Source organism: Lates calcarifer, linkage group LG11 (assembly GCF_001640805.2).
Source record: "Lates calcarifer isolate ASB-BC8 linkage group LG11, TLL_Latcal_v3, whole genome shotgun sequence".
In the NCBI taxonomy this organism is placed as follows: domain Eukaryota; kingdom Metazoa; phylum Chordata; class Actinopteri; family Centropomidae; genus Lates; species Lates calcarifer.
The window spans coordinates 720,756-746,754 of record NC_066843.1 but is presented as its reverse complement, the minus strand read 5'-3'; the positions used below and the strand labels follow the sequence as shown (position 1 = coordinate 746,754).

Below are 25,999 nucleotides of genomic sequence, written 5' to 3'. Positions count from 1 at the left end.
TAACTTAGTGACCATCTATTGAACTTGTTCACCTTGAGCTAAAGAGCAGGTAGACACACAGGTGAGGAGGTGTGGCCTGATGTCCATCCATATGATTAAAGACTGGATGATATGGAGGCCATTTTGTACCATTTGAAGAAAACAAGATTTAATTCCATCTGGCAATGAGACGTTCAGTCGTAGCCACGTCTCAATAAACTGATCTTGTTCCCATGAATGAATTAAAATGAAGTGGTAACCACAGAATAGAAATATCAAGTTATGGAGCTGTTTAATTCATGTAATAACTCTTCATTAATGTTGTCTTGCCACTTTGGAGATAAAGGCTGTCTGTTGTCATGGCGACACTTATTTCGTGGGAACTAACTCATTAAAACGTGGGAACTAATTGTATGTTGTGCGTAGTAAAATGTATGGAGCTCCTCTGGTGTCATTAAAAAAACATCACCGCGCTTTAATAAGGCTCGGGCACAGAGAGGAAGTCATGCTCATGCTATGTTCATTCATAGCTGTGTAATATTTTTTCTTCAAATGTCATAAAAACGTGGTCCGTCTGGACTTTAAAGCTTCTATTTCTCTCTCTAAAACCACCCAGTGCTCCGTATGAATCAGTTAGTCTGACATGAATTCTTTCTTATATCACACAGTTTTTACAATTGGTCAGATGTTTACATCCCTCTGACTTAAACCTGTGGTGAATTCAGAGATCCTTCATGTTCAGCTCAGTGTAATCATCAGCGCCATCTTTGAAAAGCGCAGTTTTGACTCAGTCTTTATCAAACGTTAGACTCATGCTGCACTCACACATGTACATTAATGTGTCACAGTTAGCAAGTAGCATGTTAGCTGCTCATCCTCGTCTCGTCTGCTTTGATAAACAGTAAATTCATGTCGCTGTTAGAACTTTGCGGAACTGAATGAGTCTTGTTTCCATGGGAACGCAGCCGTGGTTTCCTTGAGGCTTTCGTCATGCGGAAGTGGGCGTGTTTCCAGCGACAGACTCCGCTGAACGTTCGATCCGGTAAAGACGCAGTTTAAATTTTCCTGTTTCTAATGTGTCAGTTTGACTTTGTTGTCGTTGTTCTGTCGCTGTCACAGTAGAAGCTGTAGCTGAGTCTCACGGTGACTGTAGGCGCTCAGTCTCTGTTTGTCTCCGTCTGTGGACACACAACTGAAGTTTAACGGAAAAGTGAAAACGAAAGTGAATCAAGTCGTCGTAACAAAATGTGCGAGAACAGAGTGAAAGGCCGTCAGTAAAGTGTAAGTGATGTTTCCATGAGTAGTTTTAGTGTGTTTAGTGTGTTAAAGAGTGTTTTAGAAGAAGAAGTCAGTGTCAGTAGAAAGTGTCAGAGTCTCAGAGGAAACTTCTTTGATTTTCCTGCTTCACACAGAAAGAGAACATGGGATGTTTCTGTGAAGTCTGAGCAGCTGTTGGCTTTAAACCACAGTTTGTCTCCATGATGGAGTCAGTGCTCCACCTCTGAACTGTGGATTCTTCTTTCCATGACATTAGTGGAAAAAAACAGATTGGCTTTATTCAACTGTGTGTCTCAGTGTTACAGTGAGAAACTCAGTAACTAAAGAGAAAAACAATGAGCAGCAAGAATACAAGCTGTTACCAAGGTCAAAGGTCATACCAAATCTGAAGCTCTTTGGTTTTTATGTGTGAAAAAGGAATATTTAGTTGTTTCAGTTTGTTATTTACCAAAAAAATAAAAATCACATTTTTAGTTTTAAACAAGTTTTAGAAAGATTTCTGAAATATTGCTGTTTTCTTGTTTTGATGACAGGTGCTCTGATACATTTGTTGAGCTCTGTATCTATTTTTATATAGTAAGTCTGTAAAAACATGCAGTTTATTTAAATGAGTTCAAAGCAGGTTTTAACCTGTAGCTGGTGAACAACAGACTCAGAGACAGACTCTGTGGTTTCCTGTAAATGTAGAGGGGGAGGAGCTGCTGAAAGCAGAAGTGTGGTTAGTTCAGACTCCATTTAGTGTGCACAGAGCAGAAGGAGGAAAGTGAAGGCTGAGGCAGGGTGAGTGTTAACACAACATTCAGATTATTTTCCTGTCAAAGTCTCTGAGTCCATTTTCTCCCTGTGGACTGTCGAGGGAAGAAGAGTCAGGATGAACTTGTGTCCAAACAAAGACACTGAGAGAAAAGGAGGGAATCATGTCGTGTGTGTTACTTCCTGTTCTCTCAGTCACAGTTTGACACAACGCTGTGATGATATTAGAGAATATTAGTTTTCTGTAATAAAATAAACTAAGGGGTAATCTTGTCCCATTCTTCTTGAATTACTGCTTTTAATTCTTCTAAATTCTTTGGTTTACGCTTTGAAAGCATGTGGGTTTCAAGAAAGGCACAATACTTGGCAGAGTTCAATGTGCCATCACAGACAGTGAGATGACTCATGCCTCCCCAAACCATGATACTGCCTCCACCATGCTTGACAGTAGGCACTGTACATGCTGGAGATAGAGCTTGGCCTGGTCTTCTGCGGACCCTCACATTATCAGGAGGAGGATAAAGCTGGAAGCTGGACTCATCTGACCACAGAATCTTCTTCTTCCAATTCCTGGCTGTCCAGTTCTTGGGCCCAATGACGCTGCGCTAACCTCTGTCTCTCGTTGATCATAATTTCTTATGTATTTTTATGGAACCAATTAATTTTAATTAAGTTTTTAATGGCTTTTTTTTAGTATTTGTTTAGTATTTTGGCTGTGACTGTACTAAAAGAAATTGCACTTGAAGACCTAAGAGTGATTCTTAATGCAATATTTCACAAATGCATGGGGTGTCCAAAAACTTCTTTCCACCACTGAATGACATTAGTGTAATTAAAACAGACTGGGTTTATTAAACTGTGTGTCTCAGTGTTACAGACCTCAGACCAGAGAAGATGAGTGATTTGGAGGAAGAGGACAGAGCAGAGTCTCCAGGATCCATCTGTCTGTCTGTGAGGAGTGACTGCTCCAAAGGAAAACCTCCAGTCTTCAGTAATGAACCTGGACCCTCAGACACAAAGTAAGAGACAGTTTCTACTGTGAACTGAGCTGAAGATGATTCAGTTGTCCTGAGAGTCAGAGAGCAGGGACTGACAGAGCATGTTAGAGAGGCCCAAACTCATAAAAGGTCATTTTTACAAATGTTTAAATAAATACATGTCTGCAGTAATTTTCCTGCTGTGACTTTGTTAGTGAGGCTGGTTTAATCACTGCTTCATCAGTTTCTGAATGAAAGTCAGTGAAGTGTGTTTCAGTAAATTCTCCTGTTCTTACCCAGCTCTCTGACTGAACATCATCTCCATCCTTCTCTCTGCTCCATGTTTGTCTCTTCAGAATTTATCTTGTGATTTATCTTCTGATATTGAATAGTTAAGATACTCTCACTGTGTGCCAACACATTAGTTTCATATAATTCACATATATATAACATTGAGGTTTGGAAGACATCGCCATTTTAGCCTCAATTCTAAAAAAAGCTTTAGACGTGACACTGGTTTATTTTATTGATTTAAGATAAAGACTCGTCTCTTCATTTCCTCCAAACAGAAATGAAAAGATATTTGAAAACGTGTTCCTTCCTTTCTGTCTGATGGTGATGATGTGGATTTGGGTTTAAAGTCCCAAATCCACAGGGCTACGATCAGAATTCTTCAGCCTAATTCAGGTGTCCAGAAATTATCAGGAGACGTCAGTGTCCAAGGCAGAGTTTATTTGTTGACAAAGAAACCCGGGAACCGTTCACAGTGCATACATGATACACCAGAAATGCTCCAAAAATGTACTGGCTCTGTCCCTCTTTATATACAGTTTTGGCTGTGACTTTCCACGCCTCTTAGGTCATTTTACTGGTTTATCAAATTTACACCATTAAAACATTGGTTAGTCTAACTGTCCATCCTTGGTCCCACTCGTTAAAATACACTATCAACTTATTTGTCATATGCCAATATCTCCTGAAATGCACCTGGACTTTTCTCTAGCCAAGTTTCGCTTGCTGGGTCAGGTCAAAGCTGGCCCTGTCCTCATTTGACCTGTTCACTCTCTCTTATACACCATTATGTTCTAGTCTGTCCTGATTATACTTTTTTAAAAACAGAGTTATCTTTTACTTTTACACCATTATTTCCTAACTCTTCCTTGTATCAGTTTTAAAAATTATGTATCTTTTTCACACTTTAATAAGCATTATACAAAAGCATGCTTTATATGTGGTGATCACTAACATCTACTCTCACACAGTGACATTTAACACAGGTTTTCTTTTGTGTTACTTTGAATCATACAGTAAATAATGACAATACCATTTCATCACAATATTCCTTTAAGATCATAAGCTTGCTGCAATATTCTCCTTTTTAAAGGCACTTTACTCTGCACATCACATAGCTGTTGGCTTCTTACACTACAGTGACAGGGACTTGATGATGATGATGCAGTTACTGTTTAGGTCCCTCAGTGTGTCTGTCTACCACAGGAGCCCAGTCAACAGCTGTGATCTTAACAGACAGTTATGGGACTGTGCACACAGGAAGTCATTTATTTAACACTGCACTTCCTCTAGGAAGAAAAACGACACATGCTCAAACCCCATTTGAGGTCGATCTCTGAATGTGCCTGATCATAAATATTTATATTCAACATTTATATGGATTTTTATATAGTAAGTCTGTAAAAACATGCAGTTTATTTAAATGAGTTCAAAGCAGATTTTAACCTGTAGCTGGTGAACAACAGACTCAGAGACAGACTCTGTGGTTTCCTGTAAATGTGGAGGGGGAGGAGCTGCTGAAAGCAGAAGTGTGGTTAGTTCAGACTCCATTTAGTGTGCACAGAGCAGAAGGAGGAAAGTGAAGGCTGAGGCACGGTGAGTGTTAACACAACATTCTGATTATTTTCCTGTCAAAGTCTCTGAGTCCATTTTCTCCCTGTGGACTGTCGAGGGAAGAAGAGTCAGGATGAACTTGTGTCCAAACAAAGACACTGAGAGAAAAGGAGGGAATCATGTCGTGTGTGTTACTTCCTGTTCTCTCAGTCACAGTTTGACACAACGCTGTGATTAGAGAATATTATAAATATTATAATATAAATAAAATAAATAAACTGTATATTTCTACTGTGTTTGGTCACATACCTGACGTCTGCCTCAGACTGACTCACACTGACTGAGTTCATCGTCATCACACATACTGCTCACTGCTGTGGCAGGAAACGGGGGGGACGGGGGGTGCACCTGATCATAAATAAAATTCTTTCTTTATTTTATATAGTTTATTAAATAATACGTTTGTAAACATGGTCATTTTAACAAACAGATTTTAACTGGGGAACAACACACTCATGTGGTTTCCTGTAAATGGTGTGTGTGTGTTACTTCCTGTTCCTGGTTCTTGTGTCTCTGAGTCTCAGTCAGTGTTACTGTTTCCCTCTCAGACTGACTGAAGTCCAGAAGATGAGTGTTTGTGTGGAGGAAGAGGAGGACAGAGCAGAGTCTCCAGGATCCATCTGTCTGTCTATGAAGAGTGACTGGTCCAAAGGAAAACCTCCAGTCTTCAGTAATGAACCTGGACCCTCAGACACAAAGTAAGAGACAGTTTCTACTGTGAACTGAGCTGAAGATATTTCAACATTAGCAGTAGTAGGAGCTCTGGGTGGATATTTACTGAGGGTTTGTGGTCCTTGTTTCTAAAGTCACAGTCACATTGTGTTTGTCTTCATTTAGTAAAGGACTGTTCAGAGGTTTTGTGCAGGAAACAGTGAAGAAAAGCAGCACTGCTGAAAACTGTCTTCAAATAAACTGTCTCCTGTTCAAGTTGACAACAAATGGGAGGAGGGAATGTAAATGTATCCACACAGCTTTCTGATTTATCACTGCAGATAATAGATTATAGAGCTGCATTCAACCTGTGAGCTGAGGGTTTTCCTCCACTGATGTAACGTGTTATAATGAATGTGTTGATGTCCACAGAAAGAGGAAGAGGAGTGATGTTTCTGTGGAGGAAAGATCCAGACCAGGACCTGGACTGCAGACAGCCAGTCAGACCAGCACTGTACAAAGTAAGACTGAACATGTGTCTGCTGATGTCTTCATTTCTGAAAACAGGACTTGTTGTTTTCTACAGAGTCATTTGTTCTATCACACAGCTCTGACATTTAAGATGATTCTAAAGAGCACAACATGAAAAAGCTTTTCTCTGCTTGTCTTTAGTTTTTCTGGAGCTGATGAAAAGAATCAGATTGTCTTTCTTTAGTCTGACATTGTTTGTTGTCTTTCAGCAGATAGTGGTCTGCAGGAGGTTTTAGATGAACATAAGATCAGTCTGAGGAGATGTGAACGTGTGACTGAAGGAACTGATGGAACAGGAAGTAGAACCCTCCTCAACAGGATCTACACTGAGCTCTACATCACAGAGGGACAGAGTGAAGAGGTTAATACCCAACATGAGGTGGTGCAGCTGGAGACAGCTTCCAAGAAGAAGACCCTCCATGACGCTCCAATCAGGTGCCAGGACATCTTTAAAGCCTTACCTGACCAACAGAGACACATCAGAGTGGTTCTGACCAACGGCGTCGCTGGTGTTGGAAAAACCTTCTCAGTGCAGAAGTTGACTCTGGACTGGGCAGAGGGCTTGGAAAACCAAGATGTCAGTCTGCTGGTTCTGCTTTCGTTCAGGGAGCTGAACCTGATCAGAGATGAGCAGTACAGTCTTCTCACGCTGCTCCATGTTTTCCATCCAACATTACAGAAGGTCACAGCAGAGAAGCTGGCTGTCTGTAAAGTTCTGTTCATCTTTGACGGCCTGGATGAAAGCAGACTTTCACTGGATTTCAACAACAGGAAGGTTGTGTCTGACGTCACACAGAAGTCATCAGTCAACGAGCTGCTGACAAACCTCATCCAGGGGAATCTGCTTCCCTCGGCTCTGGTCTGGATAACTTCCAGACCTGCAGCGGCCAATCAGATCCCTCCTTCATGTGTTGACAGGGTAACAGAAGTACGAGGCTTCACTGACCCACAGAAGGAGGAGTACTTCAGGAGGAGATCAAGTGATGAAGAGCTGTCCAACAGAACCATCTCACACATCAAGACCTGCAGGAGCCTCCACATCATGTGTCAAATCCCAGTCTTCTGCTGGATCACTGCTACAGTTCTGGAGCACATGTTGACTACAGAGCAGAGAGGAGAGCTGCCCAAGACCCTGACTGACCTGTTCTCACACTTCCTGCTGGTTCAGACAAAGAGGAAGAAGAACAAGTACCATGAGGGACATGAGACGAGTCCACAGGAGCTGACGGAGGCTGACAGGGAAGTTCTTCTGAAGCTGGGGAGGCTGGCGTTTGAACATCTGGAGAAAGGAAACATCATGTTCTACCAAGAAGACCTGGAGCAGTGTGGTCTTGATGTGACAGAGGCCTTGGTGTACTCAGGAGTTTGTACAGAGATCTTCAAAAGAGAGAGTGTGATCTTCCAGAAAACAGTCTACTGCTTTGTTCATCTGAGCGTTCAGGAGTTTCTGGCTGCAGTCTACATCTTCCACTGTTTCACCAACAGGAAGACACAGGTACTGGAGGACTTCCTGAGAGAAGACAGCAGTTACTCATTGCTGGAAATCTGCCTGAGGAGAGCCATGGAGAAATCCCTCAAAAGTAAAAATGGTCACCTGGACCTGTTTGTTCGCTTCCTTCATGGCCTCTCTCTGGAGTCCAACCAGAGACTCTTAGGAGGTCTGCTGGGTCAGACAGAGAACAGTCCAGAAATCATCCAGAGAGCCATCAACAACCTGAAGAAGATGAACAGTGATAAAATCTCTCCTGACAGAAGCATCAACATCTTCCACTGTCTGATGGAGATGAACGACCACTCAGTTCATCAGGAGATCCAAGAGTTCCTGAAGTCAGAGAACAGATCAGAGAAGGAACTCTCTGTGATCCAGTGCTCAGCTCTGGTCTACATACTGCAGATGTCAGAGGAGGTTCTGGATGAGTTGGACCCGAGGAAGCACAACACATCAGAGGAGGGACGACAGAGGCTGATCCCAGCTGTGAGGAACTGCAGGAAGGCTCAGTAAGTCCAGACATCATCATTAACATCATCAGTCAGTAGATCAGTAGTTCAGTTCTTCAGATCTACACAGTATTAAATTATTCTCATTAGTCTTAGTTTTACAGTGCACAGTCTTTAGGTCAGGCGTGTTTTTTCTGGAGATGTTTTAAAAGCTGTGAGAGATAAAAATGTAGATTCAGTTCAGTTGGTTGTGATTGTTGCTGTGAAGTTAATGAAAACAGTTTTTCTGTTTCTTTGTATTGAATTGTTAGATTCTACATTTATTTAGAAATCTTCAGTTTATCTGATTGAAATCTTTCTGGTTTCATGTAAACCTGATGAAACTAATTAAAGCAGAACTCCACTGATCTTACACCTCAGTGTGTTTCCAGGTGTTGGGGAGTACGACTCCATCTGTGGAAACAGTAGTTTGAAGCCTTTAGTTTCTCCAGAGGAGCTGAGTGAAGTCTGATAAATGTCCTCAGGTGATGTCACCTGAGTCAGCGTCAGTCAGGAATGAAGACTACAAGTTTGAAAAGTTTAAAAAGCTGGAGGTGTGGAGCTAGAAAGAAGTGAACTTACCAAACCTCTGTAACAAATGAAACAGAAACACTCAGCTCAAATTAAAGGTTCCACTTTACATTTTTAATTCTCTACATTTAAGTGAGAGTGAAACTTTTTCTGAACAGCAGCTGCTGTGATAACAACAAACAGTGATGGGATAATAGTTAATACTGAAACTTAATGTAACAGCTGCACATGTGGAGACAAGTTATCAAATGACTGAAGAGACTCAGTAATGTCATTTAAACTTTAACTATTTAAAGTTTGCTGACATTATCATGAGCCACCATAAACTACTGATCAGACCAGACCAAGAGTTATTGTTTATGAATTCAACTTTTCATTTGGAAGAATGAAATGATGTTAGTTATTTTCAACAGTCACCAAATGTTTGCTGTGTATGGATGTGAACAGTATCACCTGACAGCAGCAGGTAGCAGAGAGAGATCATCTTTAACTGTTGACTCAGCTGAACTCATCAGAAAAAAAAAATCAGAAAAAAATTAAAGTCAAACAAAGATTCCCATTAAAAGTCTGCAGGTCTGAGAGAGAGTGATGAGAATTATTGTTTCATGTCAAACACAGTGAGATAAGATGAACTGAACCACAGATGTGAAGAACAGATTTTAATCAAATTCTGTCTTTTTATGTATGTTGTGTATTTTTATTACAAATTGTCTGATTTTATTCTGACAGATTAATTTTTTTCTCTAATCACAGACTTTATGACTGTGGACTCTCAGAGACTCAGTGTGAAGTTGTGGCCTCAGCTCTGAAGTCCAACCCCTCCCATCTGAGAGAACTGGACCTGAATGGAAACAAGCTGCAGGATTCAGGAATGAAACTGCTGTCTGCTGGACTGGAGAGTCCAAACTGTAAACTGGAGACTCTGAGGTCAGTTCACTGACTGGACCTGTTTCAGGTTTTTTGTGTATATCCAAGTCAAGTCAAATTTTATTTATATAGCGCCAATTCACAACAGAAGTTATCTCGAGGCACTGTACATACAGAGCAGGTCTAGACCGTACTCTTTATCTTATAAGATTTACAGAGAAAAACCCAACAGATCCACCATGAGCAAGCACTAGGCGACTGTGGCAAGGAAAAACTTCCTTTTAAGAGGCAGAAACCTCGAGCAGAACCGGACTCAAGGTGGGCGGCCATCTGCCTCGACCGGTTGGGTTTAGACAGAAAGAGAGGGGGGTGGGGGAATGGGGTAGGAGAAAGACAACATTGCAGATACACAGACTAAGTCAAAGTGTAAATAGTAGTAGTAATAATAATAATAATAATAATAGTAATAATTATTATTACAGCTAAAGGAATAATAATGACAAACGATGGTACATTAATAGCACTAACACTATCAATAACACTAGTAAATGTTTAATTATTGTTGCATCATGGGTTGAGCTGGATCATGGGAGCAGCAGGAGACTCTCCAGCTCTGGAGGCAGAACCCTGCAGTGAGAGACAGTAGAAGAGAGAGAGAGAGAAGCACAGCCTGGGCAGTAATGTGCTTGAGGGAAGAACACACAGTTAAAGTGATGCAGTGATATTAAGACAGTTAATAATAATCTCGTCGGCAGGACATCATGGACAACATTTACTAACTATTAATCTTAACTGATGCATTGAGACTGACCCAACCCACTGAGGGAAAAATGGTATCCTGAAATAGGAACCAGAATAATGTGCTAGTTGAAAGTTAAGGCATAAAGATGAGTTTTTAGTTTGGATTTAAAGGCCTCAACTGACTCAGCCTGTCTAATATCACTAGGGAGGTTGTTCCAGAGGAAGGGGGCCCGATAGGAGAAGGCCCTGCAGCCTGCTGACTTCTTTTTGACTCTGGGGACAGACAGCAGCCCTGCACTCTGAGAACGCAGAGCACGGGAGGGAATATAAGGGTTAAGAAGATCAGACAGGTATGAGGGGGCTAACCCATTTAGAATTTTATAAGTCATTAAGAGAACTTTAAAGTCTGATCTAACATGAACAGGGAGCCAGTGAAGGGAGGCTAGAACTGGGGTAATATGGTCAAACCTTCTCGATCTGGTCAGCATTCTAGCTGCAGCATTCTGAACCATTTGCAGACTTTTAGTGCTAGTACGCGGTAGTCCTGAAAGCAAAACATTACAATAATCCAGTCTAGAAGAAACAAAGGCATGAACTAGAATTTCAGCGTCTGCCATGGAGAGAAAAGACCGAATCCTAGCTATATTGCGTAGGTGAAAAAAGGCGGTCTTTGTAATGTCTTTAATATGCTGATCAAAGGAAAGAGTAACAGATGACAAGCAGATCTCTAATTCCCTAATTTGAGAGGCATTATCAGCCTTTATAGGCACATATAGCTGGGTATCATCAGCATAACAGTGAAAATTAATTCCATGACTCCGAATAATTTGGCCAAGAGGATAAATATAAAGAGAGAAAAGCAGGGGGCCAAGAACAGAACCCTGGGGTACTCCATATTTCACATCAGAAAAGGCTGATACAGTGTTATTACAAGAGACACACTGAGTTCTGTCAGATAAGTAAGATTTTAACCAGCTGAGGGCCACGCCAGAGATTCCAAATCTATTTTCCAATCGGTCCATGAGTATACGGTGATCTACAGTATCAAAGGCTGCACTAAGATCAAGTAATATGAGCAGAGAGGTGGAACCTGAATCTAAAGAGAGTAGCAGATCATTTACTACTTTAGCAAGTGCTGTTTCAGTAGAGTGAAAGGCCCTAAAAGCAGACTGATACGGTTCAAATAGATTATTATCAGCTAAATGAGCTGAAAGCTGCTGATACACCACTTTTTCTAGTATTTTAGAGAAGAATGGGAGATTTGAGACAGGCCGATAGTTACCTAAAGACCCAGGATCAAGGTGTGGTTTCTTAAGTAAAGGTTTAACCACAGCTGTTTTAAAGCTAGAAGGAACAGTGCCAGTCGTCAACGATAGATCCACAATATTCAGCACTGCAGGGCCCAGGACTGGCCAGAGATCTTTGGAAAGTTTACCCGGTAAAGGGTCAAAAAGGCAAGTGGTGGGTTTAGAAGCTAGTACTATCTTAGATAATGAATCAAGACATATAATGTCAAAATTCATCAGAGCAGAAACTCTCTGAGACTCAGTATGATGCTCAGCTGGTTCTGCAGCAGATGCTGGAGAAACTGAACTGATTTTTAATCTAATCTCATCAATTTTACTGCAGAAAAAATTCTGAAACTCACAGGCAGTAAAGGGTGAGCAGCTAGGAGGCGGCTGCTTTTTAGTGAGTTTAGCTACAGTGTCAGAAAGAAATCTAGGATTATGTTTATTGCTATTGATTAAATTTGAAAAATATGCTGCTCTGGCAGTAGACAGTGCACGCTTATATTCCAGAACACCCTGGTGCCACTGGAGATACAGAGCTTCTGATTTGGATTTGCACCATTTGCGCTGTAATTTCCGACAGGCCTGCTTCAGAGCACGTGTGTCATCTGTGAACCAGGGAGTGGACCTCTTTGGCTGTTTAATTTTAGTGGTGAGAGGTGCAACTGAATCAAGGAGACTAGACAAGGTTTTATTTAAATTCCTGGTACAGTTATCAACAGAACCAATTGCTGTCGTAAAAGGGGCCAGGACCTCTGGTAGTTGCTCACTAAGAACAGTTAAAGTTGCAGGACCTATGTGTCTGGTGGAAGATATATTAGAGACAATTTTAGGGGGACAGACTAGAGTTGCATCAAATTTGATAAGAAAATGATCAGAGATAACCGATGTGACAGGAGAGATGGTCAGATTAGACACCTCAATCCCACGGGAAAGAATCAGGTCTAGAGTGTTACCACCACAATGAGTGGGTTCATGTACAGACTGTGTGAACCCGAAAGTATCAATAAGTGCCAAAAAAGCTATATTTAAAGGATCAGAGGCCTTATTTAGGTGAATGTTAAAGTCACCCATAATTAGGATATCATCACTATATGTGACAAGACATGATAAAAAATTTCCAAATTCATCTAAAAACTGTGAGTAGGGGCCAGGTGGTCTGTAAAGTACCACAAGGTGGAGTGGTTGGAGTCTATTCTACTGGTGATGGAGATCTGAAGCTACTGGAGAAGGTTTCAATACTACAGCCTCGAAGGAGTTAAAAGTGACATTAAGAGTTGAGGTTAGACCAAAGAAAGACTTATAAACTAAAGCGACGCCCCCACCTTTTTTCGTAGACTGAACAACATGTGCGTTGGCATACTCAGGTGGGGAAGCTTCATTTAAAGGCAGGAACATATCTGGTTTAAGCCATGTTTCACATAGACCAACCATATCCAGATTATGTTCAAGAATCAAGTCATTTATCAATAATGCCTTGGTAGAAAGTGATCTAATATTTATGAAGCCAAATTTGAGGATCATATTGAGCCTGGAGCTGCTGGTAGCAGCCTGGTGTGGCAAGGTACCTATAGATGAAGTATTAATAGGAATGAGGCATCTAGTGCTTCTGTTAGGAAATTTAAGTGGCCTTTTATTCAGTACTTTATGGGACCTAGCACTGTCACCAGTGGCAGGAGTGGTGTTTTGTACATGGTGGTTTAGAAACTTAGGAAACTTGTGAATAGTACGGCGGGGAATGGAGACAGTCTCAATGCAGTAGATCAGGCTGAGCATCTAAAGTCTGCGAATTATCCTGGTTAGATTCATCATCTAAGCTATCTAAGCTCGTGGACTCCAAAACCGCACCACCTAAAGACCTAGCAGGTTCTCTACTCACCTGCGACCTGCCGATCACTAGTGTCTTACTGTCAAACCCAACGTAAACACCTGTCTATATTCCTAGATAAAATAGCAGCGCCTGCTCCAGTAGGATGCAGACCATCTGCCTTCAGCAGGTCAGGACGGCCCCAGAAAGAAGGCCAGTTATCCACAAAACTATATCCCTGCTCACTACAGTGACGAGCCAGCCAGCGGTTCAGAGACGTTAATCTACTGTACACCTCATCATTACCCCGCATGGGTAAAGGACCAGAGACAACTAATCGATGCCGACACATCTTTCTAGCAAACTCAAACGTCCTAGCTAAACTAGCTTTGGTGACCTCAGACTGCTTCATTCTAATGTTATTGGTGCCGACATGAATGACAATGTTGCTATAACTAGGTGTGCAGTGTGCCTGAGCCCCTGTTTCTCCCTGCGTGATACCAGCACTCTAAGATTATCCTCAATGTCGGAAGCTCTGGCCCCAGGTAGGCAGTAAACATTGGCTGGCGAAGCTAATCTGACATTGCGAGTGATGGAGTCCTCTATGACTAGAGTGCGTTGTTTAGCCCTGTCAGCGGGAGCGGGGGAGACACGCGGGCGCACAGGACTACCAACGGGGCTAGCAAGAGTCGAAAACCGGTTTGCAGTCGGGAGAGGCGACTGCAGACCAGACCACACAACCGGTTGCTTGCTCTTACGTGCCCCTTTCCGCCGGCTGACAGGGACGAACTCCGCACTCACTGCCGACGAGGCTAAGCTAGCCCTAACAGGCTCGCTGTCGAGCCCGTGGCTAACGCTATCTGGAGTGCCCGTCATATCTAAGGTAATGCTAGGAGAAAGGAGCTGCTCTAGTTGACGGACACGTCTCTCTAGCAGAGACACCCTGTCTTCAAGAGCAGAACAGCTAACACAAGCCATGGTAGTAGTTACTTTAAGCTAGGTTAGCTGTAGGAGTGAGAGGTGAAGCTACAATTTAAATTAGGCTAATGAGGCTACAAACGGCTAAGCTAAATTACACTAACAACAAACAAGCTAAAGTCAGAGGAAATATCACTACACAGGCAGCGATCAAAAGTAAGATAGATTAGTACAAAGCAGCAGCAAATAATGTGTAACTAAAGACTATAGGACAGAAAGTAAAGAGAGAAAGCGGAGCAGCGAGTAAGTGTCGATCTCACAGAATCACGGCGTACGGTACAGGTAGCGTCACAGCGTCACAGCGTAGCGTCACAGCTAATAATTTCAAATCTTGGATCTTGAAGTTTCAGTTTTTAAATTTTATTTCTGTGTGATGATTTTTAAACAATTATCTGGTGAAGAGAAAAATCTGCTGTAAATAAAGAGGGAACTTTGTCCTAAATAGTCTGTAACTCTGTCTGACTCAGACTGATGGAGCTTCATTCAGCTGCAGCTGAACTCATCAAGTCATTTCTTACAGTGTAGTTGTGTCAGGAAGAGAGCACTTCACAGTCAGTATGGACAGCAGGAAGGATTACTGCCACCAACAACTCTGTCATCTACATATGACATGTGACTGTTGCTTTAAGACAAGAAACATGAAACATTCTAAACCTTCTTCAGCTCTGAACAGATGATGAAACACTGAATGGTTTCAAGCAGGAACTTTGTCTCCTAAACTCACATCTTTGATTCTTTATTCAGGTTGGAGTCCTGCAGGTTGACAGAGATCAGCTGTTCTTCTCTGGTCTCAGCTCTGAAGTCCAACCCCTCCCATCTGAGAGACCTGGAGCTGGGTAACAACAAGCTGCAGGATTCAGGAGTGAAGGATCTGTGTGGTTTTCTGCAGAGTCCAGACTGTAGACTGGAGACTCTGGGGTCAGTTTACTGTCTATTACTGTTGGAGATCTTCTGTCTTTAATCCACAGCTGAAGCTCATTTATCTTCACACAGAACTTGAATCCATTGATTTAGAATGAATGACATGTTAAATAGTGGTTGTTCCATATTGTCAGTTGTTCTGATCTCACACTGAGAATTATTCCTTCAGGTTCAGTTCATTTCAGTCAGTTGTCATCAATAATGTCTGTTCACTTCAATCAAACCTTCACCACTCACACACTGGTATTTCTCCCAGTCAGAGGACTAATGTTTTCTAAATACACTGTAGAAAATGTCCAGTGGTCGTTGGTCAAAGTCAATGAATTTTTATTACAACATACAACTCATACATTAATGATTTGATCTCCATGTTTTATTCTTTATTCAGGTTGAAGTCCTGCAGTTTGTCAGAAATCAGCTGTTCTTCTCTGGCCTCAGCTCTGAAGTCCAACCCCTCCCATCTGAGAGATCTGTGGCTGGGTTTCAACAACCTGTATGATTCAGGAGTGAAGGAGCTGTGTGGTTTTCTGCAGAGTCCAGACTGTAGACTGGAGAAACTGGGGTCAGTTCACTGTCTGTTACTGTTGGAGATCTTCTATCTTTAATCCACAACTGAAGCTCATTTATCTTCACACAGAACTTGAATTCAGCTGAAGCTGCAGAGAAACTCTTCTTTTCTTTGAAGTTAATTTCAGTTTGTGTAAAAATTGTTGTATTCTTTCATCAAGTTGAATTTACTTGTTAAATGTGTGAAGGAGGAAAAGATTAAAGGTTGTTCTGAATCAGTGTTGACATGAACAGGTGTCTGAATGTTGAGCTGACATTTGGATGATGTCTGTAGAAGACTGACATTATGATGATCCACAATAACAGAAGGACAAAGTCACTCTACTCATTTTAGACCAAACATCATTGATCAGGACAGATCTGATTGATTATCAATGATTTGATCGACATCTTTTATTCTTTATTCAGGTTTGTGTCCTGCAGTTTGTCATGGATCAGCTGTTCTTCTCTGGCCTCAGCTCTGAAGTCCAACCCCTCCCATCTGAGAGTTCTGTGGCTGAGTCTCAACAACCTGTATGATTCAGGAGTGAAGGAGCTGTGTGGTTTTCTGCAGAGTCCAGACTGTAGACTGGAGACCCTGGGGTCAGACTATATTTTATATATACCATATTTTCTTTCTGTGCTGAGATGAATCTGATGTGAAAGTTGTGTTGACTCTAACCTGCAGACATCAGGCTCATATTATACTGATCCACACTGAGGATCCTTAATGGTAAAGTCAGTTTTCTTCTTCTCAATCATGTTACCTTCAGAAAACATAGGGACTATGAGAAGTAGTCTATGATTGAACACTTTCTATACGCCATATTCAGGTGATTGACAGTGAAAAAACTGACGTTAGTGATAAAGTTTTCTTTAGCAACCTGTTTTAAACCAAACTTGGCACCAGTCGCAGTACAAGAACGATAGACTATGCCAGATCGTGCAGTTCAATAGCCACATCTTAAAGTCTGACGTTTCCCACTCCCATATGCCACTGTGAATGCAACACGGTATTGACTAGCAATGGCGTCCGTGCCCTCAGGACAACCTGCCAGTGTTCCAGTTTAACTGGTGATCTCTGTCTACATTTTCACCTGCTGAGCTCCAGATGTTTTCAGTTGCTGATTCGTCATTTACAGGAATAGGAGCCTACTGTGTGTTTGTATAGTGTGATGAGATACTGAACAGCTCGCTGAGAAAAATGTACACATCACCAGTTAATGTGAAATGCATATCATCATCAATACTTTATTTAATCAGGAGGTCACCTTGAAATTAGGATCTCATTTACAAGTGAGATCTGATTACAGAGGAAATCAAATATCAAAAGAGCAGTGAAATAAATAAGAATAGTAGAAGTTTTTTTTTAAATGCATGAAATTATACACATACATGTATGTAAACACATACACACATAAATAACATATGTGTAAAAAGACACACCTGCATACACAGCATACATATGCAACATGTGGACACATACAGACGTACATATTCTGTAAAACAGTCACACCTCAAGTTTGTAAGGCCTACTGGTGTTAGTGTGTCAAGTTTCAGACTACACTGTTACTGATTCCACACAGATGGGGCGTAGAATCTGAAAGTGGTCTTTCCAAAATTAGAGTTTACTGCAAGAACATACAGCGTCAGTCAGTCTTAGGAACGGGTGTTAAAGGTAGAATGTGTTGGGCACAGGATTGATGATAAGATCCTGTACAGAAAACTCAGTTCTATCTTTAATTTGCAACATAAATTGTCAATGTGGGTATTGAAAGTAAATTTATTGTTGATCCAAATGCCCAGGTATTTATGGGGGGGAACTTTCTCAATTGGGTTACCATCTAAGATGCAGATTTTTAGACTAGCATCCAATTATTTAACCGTTGACAATAACATGAATTTAGTTTTTTCTGCATTTAAAACAAATTTAAGGTTAAAAAGGGCATGCTGTAAGAAATTAAATGATACCAGCAGATTGTCAATGACTGAGTAGATGGAGGTTGCTGAACTGTATAAAATAGTGTCATCAGCGTAAAATTGTAAATTGCATGTATTAAGTGACCTTCCAATGTCATTAATGTAGATGGTGAATAGTACTGGGCCTAAGATTGAATCCTGAGGAATGTCTTTAGGCACTGGGAGAAATTCAGATTTGACACTGGCCACTTTTGTACACTGCTGTCTTTTTGTGAAGTAGTTACTGAACCATTTCAGGGTGTTTGAATTCATACCAATATCTGTCTGAGATCATTTTACACTTACATAAAATGATCAACTGTTTCAAAGCAGTATCTTTGGATAACCAATTTAGGTTCAGATCACCAAGAATAACCAGTTCTGAAGACATTAATGATAGTAAGTTATTAGAGATATTGGGGAGAGCCTCTACAGGAGCAGAGGGTGGCTGATAAATACTGACAACAAAGAGGGAGGTGGTATGGCTCAGTTCTAATTTCAGTGCTAACAACTCGTACTGTTTAGACATGGAGACATTAAGTGACATGAATGCCTTGATGTTATTTTTAACATAGACACCACCGCCCTTTTTGAGTCTGTCACATCTGTATATATGTTGTCATTTAAGGCAACATCAGTATCTTTTATGGAGGTTTAACCATGTTTCTGTGATTACTAGGATGTCTGGATAGTTCTCTCTTACATAGATATTAATCAGAATCAGAAATATTTATTTGTTGAGTTGCTCCAGTGCTGTCCATCTTCTTTATAATGCTTCATATGTTGATACGCATGACACCAAGACCACTCCTATTTTTAAGATTTGCAGGTGAGATTGTGTTGAGTTGACTCACAGCCACTGCAGGGGTAGTGTTTGGTATTAAATGAACTTGAGTAAGACTGCTAAAGCACACACCTGTTCATAAAATTGTTGGAGAGGATGAAGAGACCCTTTTGTGCCTACCAGCCCATTTTGTGGCTCTCCTTGGTTTGTAATGTACTGGAATAACTGCTATCAATGAAGGGTGGTCATGTGAGAGAGCTGAGGCTGCCAACAGGGCATCCCATCATCATCATCATGATTGTCTAATTTTTTTGAACCCTTGTGGAACATGGAGTTCCACAAGGGTCAGTGCTTGGACCAATCCTCTTCACTCTGTATATGCTTCCCTTGGGCAATATTATCAGGAAACACTCCATAAATTTCCATTGTTATGCAGATGATACACAGCTTTATCTGTCAATGGAGCCTGATGAAACCAATCATCTAGCCAAACTCCAAGCTTGTCTTAGGGACATTAAAATCTGGATGACAATCAACTTCCTACTACTAAACTCAGATAAAACTGAAATCATTATAATTGGTCCTGAACACATCAGAAACAAACTTTCTAATGATGTAGCTCCACTAGACGGCATTGCCCTGGCTCCCAGCTCCACTGTAAAGAATCTGGGAGTCATCTTTGATCAGGATATGTCCTTTAACTCACACATAAAACAAACTTCTAGGACTGCCTTTTTTCATCTGCGTAATATCACCAAAATTAGACATTTTCTGTCTCAAAAAGATGCAGAAAAACTAGTCCATACATTTGTTACTTCTAGGCTGGACTACTGTAATTCATTATTATCAGGCTGCCCCAACAAGTCTATAAAGACTCTGCAGCTGATTCAAAATGCTGCAGCACGATTACTGACAGGAACTAGGAAAAGAGACCATATTTCTCCTGTGTTAGCCTCTCTACATTGGCTCCCAGTCAAATCCAGAGTAGAATTCAAAATCCTCCTCCTCACATACAAAGCCCTTAATGGTCAGGCTCCATCTTACCTTAAAGATCTCATAGTCCCCTACAATCCCACCAGGACTCTGCGCTCCCAGAATGCTGGTTTACTGGTGGTTCCCAGAGTTTCCAAGAGTAGAATGGGAGGCAGAGCCTTCAGTTATCAGGCTCTTCTACTGTGGAACCTTCTCCCAGCTTCGGTCCAGGAGGCAGACACCCTCTGTACCTTTAAGAGTAGGCTTAAAACCTTCCTCTTTGATAAAGCTTATAGTTAGGGTTGGCTCAGGCTTGAACCATCCCTTAGTTATGCTGCTATAGGCCTAGACTGCTGGGAGATCTCCCATGATGCACTGAGCTCCTTTCTCTCTCTCTCTCTCTCTCTCTCTCTCTCTCTCTCTCTCTCCCTCTCCCTCTCCCCCTCTCTCCATCAGTATAGATTCATATCCCATGTTACATGTTACTAACTCAGTATCTTCCCTTTCCTGTAGTATTGTGCTCTTCCGTCTCTCTCTCCTCTTCTGTCTCTTTCTGCAGGTATTTCTTCCTCTGGAGCTGTAGAGTCTGATCTGTGATGACAAGTCTCCTGCTGCTCCTACAACTCCACTCAACACCTGCTGCTACAATTACAAATTACTTATACTGCTATTAGTTGTATTGCTGTGTTAGCAGTTAGTACTTTAATTATCACTACTATCACTACTACTGCTGTATTACTGGCCTCATCTTACATCTGATATGGAACCTGTGTTATGCTATGTTCTTCTTTCGCTATCCTCTACCCCCTCTCCCTCTCTCTCTCTCTCCTTCTTAACCCAACCGGTCGAGGCAGATGGCCGCCCACCCTCCGGTTCTGCTCAAGGTTTCTGCCTCTTAAAAGGAAGTTTTTCCTTGCCACTGTCGCCTAGTGCTGCTCATGGTGGGATCTGTTGGGTCTCTCTCTGTAAATACCTATTTTAAAGAGTCTAGACCTGCTCTATATGAAAAGTGCCTTGAGATGACTGTTGTTGTGATATGGCGCTATATAAATAAAATTGAATTGAAATTGAATTGAATTATTGTGTAATTGTTGTGCTAGTATTGTATTGTGATGACCTCTTTGTCCACTTTAGCAAACAAAACTTTTCATCTTTGATTCTTTATTCAGGTTGGAGTTCTGCAGTTTGTCAGAGATCAGCTGTTCTTCTCTGGCCTCAGCTCTGAAGTCCAACCCCTCCCATCTGAGAAAACTGGACCTGAACTTCAACAAGCTGAAGGATTCAGACCTGAGAGAGCTGTCTGATCTTGAGAAGAGTCCAGACTGTAGATTGGATAATCTGAGGTCAGTAGTTGGAGTTGATGTGAAAACGACTGTTGTTGTTGTGTTGATGTTTACAGGAAATAAAGATGGATTCCAGCTGACAGCCTCACAGTCAGACAGAGAGTTGAGCTGTAACAACAGTGAATCCATCACTAAAGTGTTGGTGCAATGATGAAGCCTTGATGACTCAGCACTGCTGCTCTGAACAGGACTGAAGTCCCTGCTGCTCTTTATACTGGATGTGCTGATGAAGAGTCTCTGTAAACACTGATCCACCTCCTCTCTGCTCTCTCTCTCTCTCTCTGCAGCTGGAGGAGTTGGTGATCTTCTTAAAGGTGAAAGGCTGAGACTGGACCATGTTACTGGGAGGTAGAGTGGAGAGGAGAGCTTCATCCAGCAGTGACTGACAGAGGAATCAGAAGAAGCAGTCTGAACTGATCTGAGAACAGCTCCACTGTCAGACACAGAGTCCAGTCCACCATCATCCCTGTGTGTTCCTCTGGATCTGACAGAGGAAAAACTCACTAAGACATTTTCTGAAAAATCAATTGTAAGTTCAGATATAGATTTGGAGACAGAAACAGACAGTGAAGGTGTCTCCTGGATCTTCTGTCAGTGTCTGAGAAACCCTAATTTCCATTTCCAAAGCAAAACTGAAAGGGCGTAGGCTGAAGCTGGAGCTTTTTTTAACACCTACCCTCTTACCTTACAATTAGATATGTGACTAATCAGGTTAAAGACATCCACAGGCACAAGTTTTTAATATCATCATTAGTGCTGTCACATTTGTTTTTATATTTCCATAATATATTTCATGATTAAACTATGCTTATAAAGTTTTTTGAATCTATTGGGAGTACTACATGTTTTAATTTCTTCAGAGCAATCATTCCATAGTTTCACATCCCTGACAGACAGACAGTCATACAGTTGTTCGTGTCTTAGGTTTTTTTTAATATGAATGTTCCTCTCAGATTATATTTGCTATTTCTCATTTTAAACAACTTCTGGATACTTTGTGGTAACTGTCCATTTTTAGCTTTGTACATGATTTGCATTGTGTTGTAATCTACTAAGTCTCTAAAGTTCAGTATGTTTAGTTGAATAAAAAGTGGATTTGTTGGTTCTTGATCGGGTTTTTGCTTACAATTCGTATGGCTTTTTTATTTGCAGTAGAAAAATAGCGTCTGTATTGGTTTTATATGTATTTCCTCATACCTCTACACAATAAGTTATGTATGGGACTATGAGTGAATAGTATAGTGTGTATAATGATATTTTACTTTATACAGTATTGCAATAGATTTTGACATTTTTGCTTTGACATGATTTATGTGTGATTTCCAACTTAATTTACTGTCATTTATTACTCCTAAAAATTTAGTTTCAAGCACTGTGTCGATTTCAACTTCATCTATTTTAATCTCCCTGTGTGCATTTGGTCCCCGGTTTCCAAATATTATACCTTTGGTTTTACTTGTGTGTAAAGATAGTTTATTAAAGTCAAACCATTTTTTAATTTTCTGTAGTTCCTTCTCTACTGTATCCAGAAGTTGTTCCAAATGCTCCTCACCACAAAATATAGTTGTGTCATCGGCAAATAATATACATTTCAATGTCTTCGAGACCAAGCATATATCATTTATGTGTAAAATGAAAAGCAAAGGTCCAAGTATTGAGCCCTGTGGCACCCCACTCTTAACATTCAAAAGATTTGAATTTGTGTTGTTAATATGTACATACTGTTTTCTATCTTCCAGATAACCTGTTAGCCAATCATGGGCCAGTCCTCTGATACCATAACCTCTGTATTTTAGATAATAGTAATTTATGATCAATAGTATTGAACGCTTTTTGTAGGTCCAGAAAAATTCCTACTGTGAATTCATTTCTCTCTGTAGCAATTGTTATCTGTTCAACAAAATCCATTAGTGCAAATATGGTAGTCTCTTCCTGAATCCATATTGTTGTTTGCAGAGTATTTTATGTTTGGATATGAAATCATTTAGCCTTTTAACAAATATTTTTTCTAAAGTGAGATAGGTCTATAACTGTTTGGAAGTAGCGTGGGTAATTTCTGTTTGTTTTTTTCTTTTTTATAATTTCATTTAAAATCCCAAGATTTCTTGATATTAGTCCTGTTTTTCTCCAGTAGTTTACTGTAATACATTATTTTGTTATATTTCAAAATACTAGTTAGTTTATTTTTGTAAGTCTTGTATTTGTTTTTAGCTTCTTTTGTTCTAACTTTGAGAAATTCCTTATATAATAGATTTTTCTTTTTACAGGAGTTTTGTAATCCCTTTGTTATCCATGGTTTGTCTGTTTGTTTGTTTTTTCCCACTTTAACCACAAGAAGACAGTGTTTATCATACAATTTTGATATGATGGAAATACATTTTTCTTAAGGCTCATCCACATCTTCAACATAAATTTCACTCCAATCCTGGTTAGTTAGGTCCTCCCTAAAATGGTCAATAGCATTTTCAGTTACGCGTCTTATGAATCTACTGTTTTCTATCTCATCACTTTTATCTATGCTGGATTCAAAGGTTACACAAACAGGCAAATGATCCCTAATATCATTTATGATTAAACCCAGTTATCTTTCCTTTGATAACATTTGTAAATATATTATCGATGAGTGTTGCAGTATTTACAGTTATCCTGCTTGGGTGAGTGATTAAAGGGTACAATCCCATGCAGAACATTGAATTTAATTTTTTTTTATTTGCATATGTCCATGTGGATTTAATAGGTCAATACTAAAATCTCCACAGATAAAAACCCTCTTGTTATTGATTGAGTTGTACATTTCTGACAATTTATCCTTGAATGTATCATTGTTGGTTCCTGGGGCTCTATATACAATATAATAACATATATATTATATTGTTTGATTTCTCTAATTTAATTTCAACTGTCACACATTCCATCACATTATCCATTGCAAATGACATCTTTTTAACGATTTCTCTATGGATGGATGATTTAATATACAGTGCAACCCCCCGATTTGTAGTAAATAAATCATATCCTTCTGTTTGGATCATGGCAGTTTGTTCTTCATTTAACCACTAGTTGGATGGATTCAGTTCCCGTCATTTGGGTAAGATGGTAAAACCTTTGTTATGTGTTCCCATTCAAGCATAAGAGTCACTATGTACTTCCAGTGTCAACCTGTAAAGTGTCTGTGAATAAAACTCAAAAAAGTAAACATGTCCAAGTCCACAAGCTCTCTTATCATCATGACTTTATCTTCCTCCTGTGTTCCATTTAGTTTAATCCACACCTTACAGTTTCTCGTCCAGGTTGCTTGTAGTTTGTTGTTTCCTGAGAACCCTGGCTTGCCTGGCAATGTCGGCATTCTTCTTAGTTAAATGTTCGTTAATATATACATCCGTTCCTCTCAGTTTTTTAGCCTGTTGCAGCAAGTCGCTCTTAACTTTCCTATTTATTAACTGGATAATAGTGGTTTTTCCTTGCTGTCCTTCCTTGGGAGTGCATGGCAGGTTGAGATTGCTCTACTATCGATATCAATGCCTTTTGAATCCAAAAACTGGAGCACCTGTTGCTAAAATGAGTGCATCTCTTCTGGTGTGTCTTCCTCGCCACCTCTGACTCCAGCTGTAGCCCTCGTGTATGTACGGTGTCTGGTGTTTACTCACAATCACATCTTCCATTCTCATGTACTACTCCAGTTCATCAACTCTTCTTTCTAAAAGACAGATTTTTTTTGTCTTTTTCCAGGACCATTTTCTTTAATTCATGCACTTCCTCCATTAATCCAAGCAGCTGTGTCTGTTGTTTTGCCACATTAGCAATTTCCCCCGCCATGAAGTTTAGAGACTGTTTGATCTCCTCCCTTTCCTCATCATTTACCTGTTCCCATTTTTTAGTTTAACAGGTGGTGGATGGCTAGGTGTGGTTGTGTTGCTAGGTGCAGTTTAGTTGTTAGCTTCCCTCGTTTTGTTGTTAACTCTGTAGCTCTGTTCCTTGGCAAAGTAATCCAGAGTTTGCGAGAATATGCTCGAGCAGCTTTTCCCAAAACTTTTTATCCACTTTATCAGCATGTCTCTCGATGCAAGGCCCAAAAACTGTTAAAAAAACTTCTTCTTGTAATGCAGCAGGATGTCTCCAGTCATGTCGGTGAAGCCGAGATCTTCTACCAGTCTTTGATTCTACTTTGCTTACACAGTGCCAATGATTGTGCAGTTCTTGTTGCACTCCAACCTGTCTGCACACTGTATATCTGATTAATGCTGTTTCTGGTGTATTTGTGTATTTTGACTTAATGCTTTTTTAAAAATATTTATTATATTTCTTTGTACAATGTCTGGCTCAATGGGTCTACAATTCTGCAGCTTTGATTTATATTTTAACATTGTTATTCTCAGTTAATCCTTAGTCTGGATCATTTGTAGATCACTTTTAGAAATCCAAAAGAATAATAATGATATCTCTAAATGTGCTGAGTTAAAGACACAAACAAATTTAGGTTACAGAGCCTGTGATTTCAGGAAAAGATGAATGTCTGTCATTTAAATATAACACAGAGTCATCTGCAAAGATACGAATATTCCTTGTCTATTGCTACAGTCTTTGACTCTATTTTTGTTTTTAGGGAAGGCAGGTTTATTTGTGTATCACTTCTAGAGATCAGTAATTTCAGAATATCAGTCCAGGAATAAATTGATGTATGTCATTTAAATACATAAGACAGACGGTCTTCTGCAAAGAAATGCATATTTCTTGTCTATTAGTTTCCTCTCTGACAACTATGAAAATCAAGTTACATTTTTCAATAAACAATTTTAATAAACAATCATTTAATTTTTATATGATGGCAGCTGTATATCACAATATCACAGTGACCACAAGCTTTGAGGATACCAGCCTGTTCATACAGTGGCATCACAAACATACAGGTAACCACACCACAGCAAACAGATGACATTCAAACATATACACATGTACACATAGCACACATATACATACATGACACCCAGAGACAGAAGTGGCTCTAAACAAGATGATGGAGGAAGTTTGTTCAGTAATGTTGTGACAGAAGATACTAAACTTGTGCCACAGCTCTCCTCCATTTTAAAGTCCTGTATGTACGAGCTGACGGCAGCACTGAGGGGGTGACCAGTGTCACTTCCTGTTGTCACTGCTCTGTCGTTCATGTCTGAGAGGGTAGCTGAGTTTTATTAGGCCCATGACACTGAGAC

The 25,999-nt window shown here is 40.3% G+C and overlaps 1 protein-coding gene across 5 annotated transcripts; it reads left to right on the top strand.

The window, feature by feature from the left end:
- The first annotated feature begins 1,030 nt into the window (after positions 1-1,030).
- Positions 1,031-23,989, top strand: LOC108892182 (NACHT, LRR and PYD domains-containing protein 12). Of its 5 annotated transcripts, XM_018689610.2 has the most exons (11): positions 1,031-1,260; positions 2,880-3,029; positions 5,441-5,590; positions 5,976-6,064; positions 6,284-8,072; positions 9,336-9,509; positions 15,009-15,182; positions 15,574-15,747; positions 16,161-16,334; positions 20,616-20,789; positions 21,077-23,989. In XM_018689610.2, the coding sequence occupies exons 2-11, from the start codon at positions 2,905-2,907 to the stop codon at positions 21,090-21,092; spliced, it is 3,039 nt and encodes a 1,012-aa protein (XP_018545126.2). In that variant the 5' UTR covers positions 1,031-1,260; positions 2,880-2,904; the 3' UTR covers positions 21,093-23,989. The 5 variants fall into 5 exon arrangements, with proteins under 5 accessions (XP_018545126.2, XP_050929867.1, XP_050929868.1 ...); XM_051073910.1 differs by lacking the exon at positions 16,161-16,334; XM_051073911.1 differs by lacking the exons at positions 15,009-15,182; positions 16,161-16,334.
- Positions 23,990-25,999: the final 2,010 nt, after the last annotated feature.

Excerpts from the sequence above, each read along its gene's own strand:
- LOC108892182 (XM_018689610.2), top strand. The coding sequence starts at position 2,905 with ATGAGTGATTTGGAGGAAGAGGACAGAGCAGAGTCTCCAGGATCCATC. Across the intron at positions 15,748-16,160 it reads TGTAGACTGGAGAAACTGGG|GTTTGTGTCCTGCAGTTTGT; the intron begins GTCAGTTCACTG and ends TTCTTTATTCAG. Across the intron at positions 16,335-20,615 it reads TGTAGACTGGAGACCCTGGG|GTTGGAGTTCTGCAGTTTGT; the intron begins GTCAGACTATAT and ends TTCTTTATTCAG.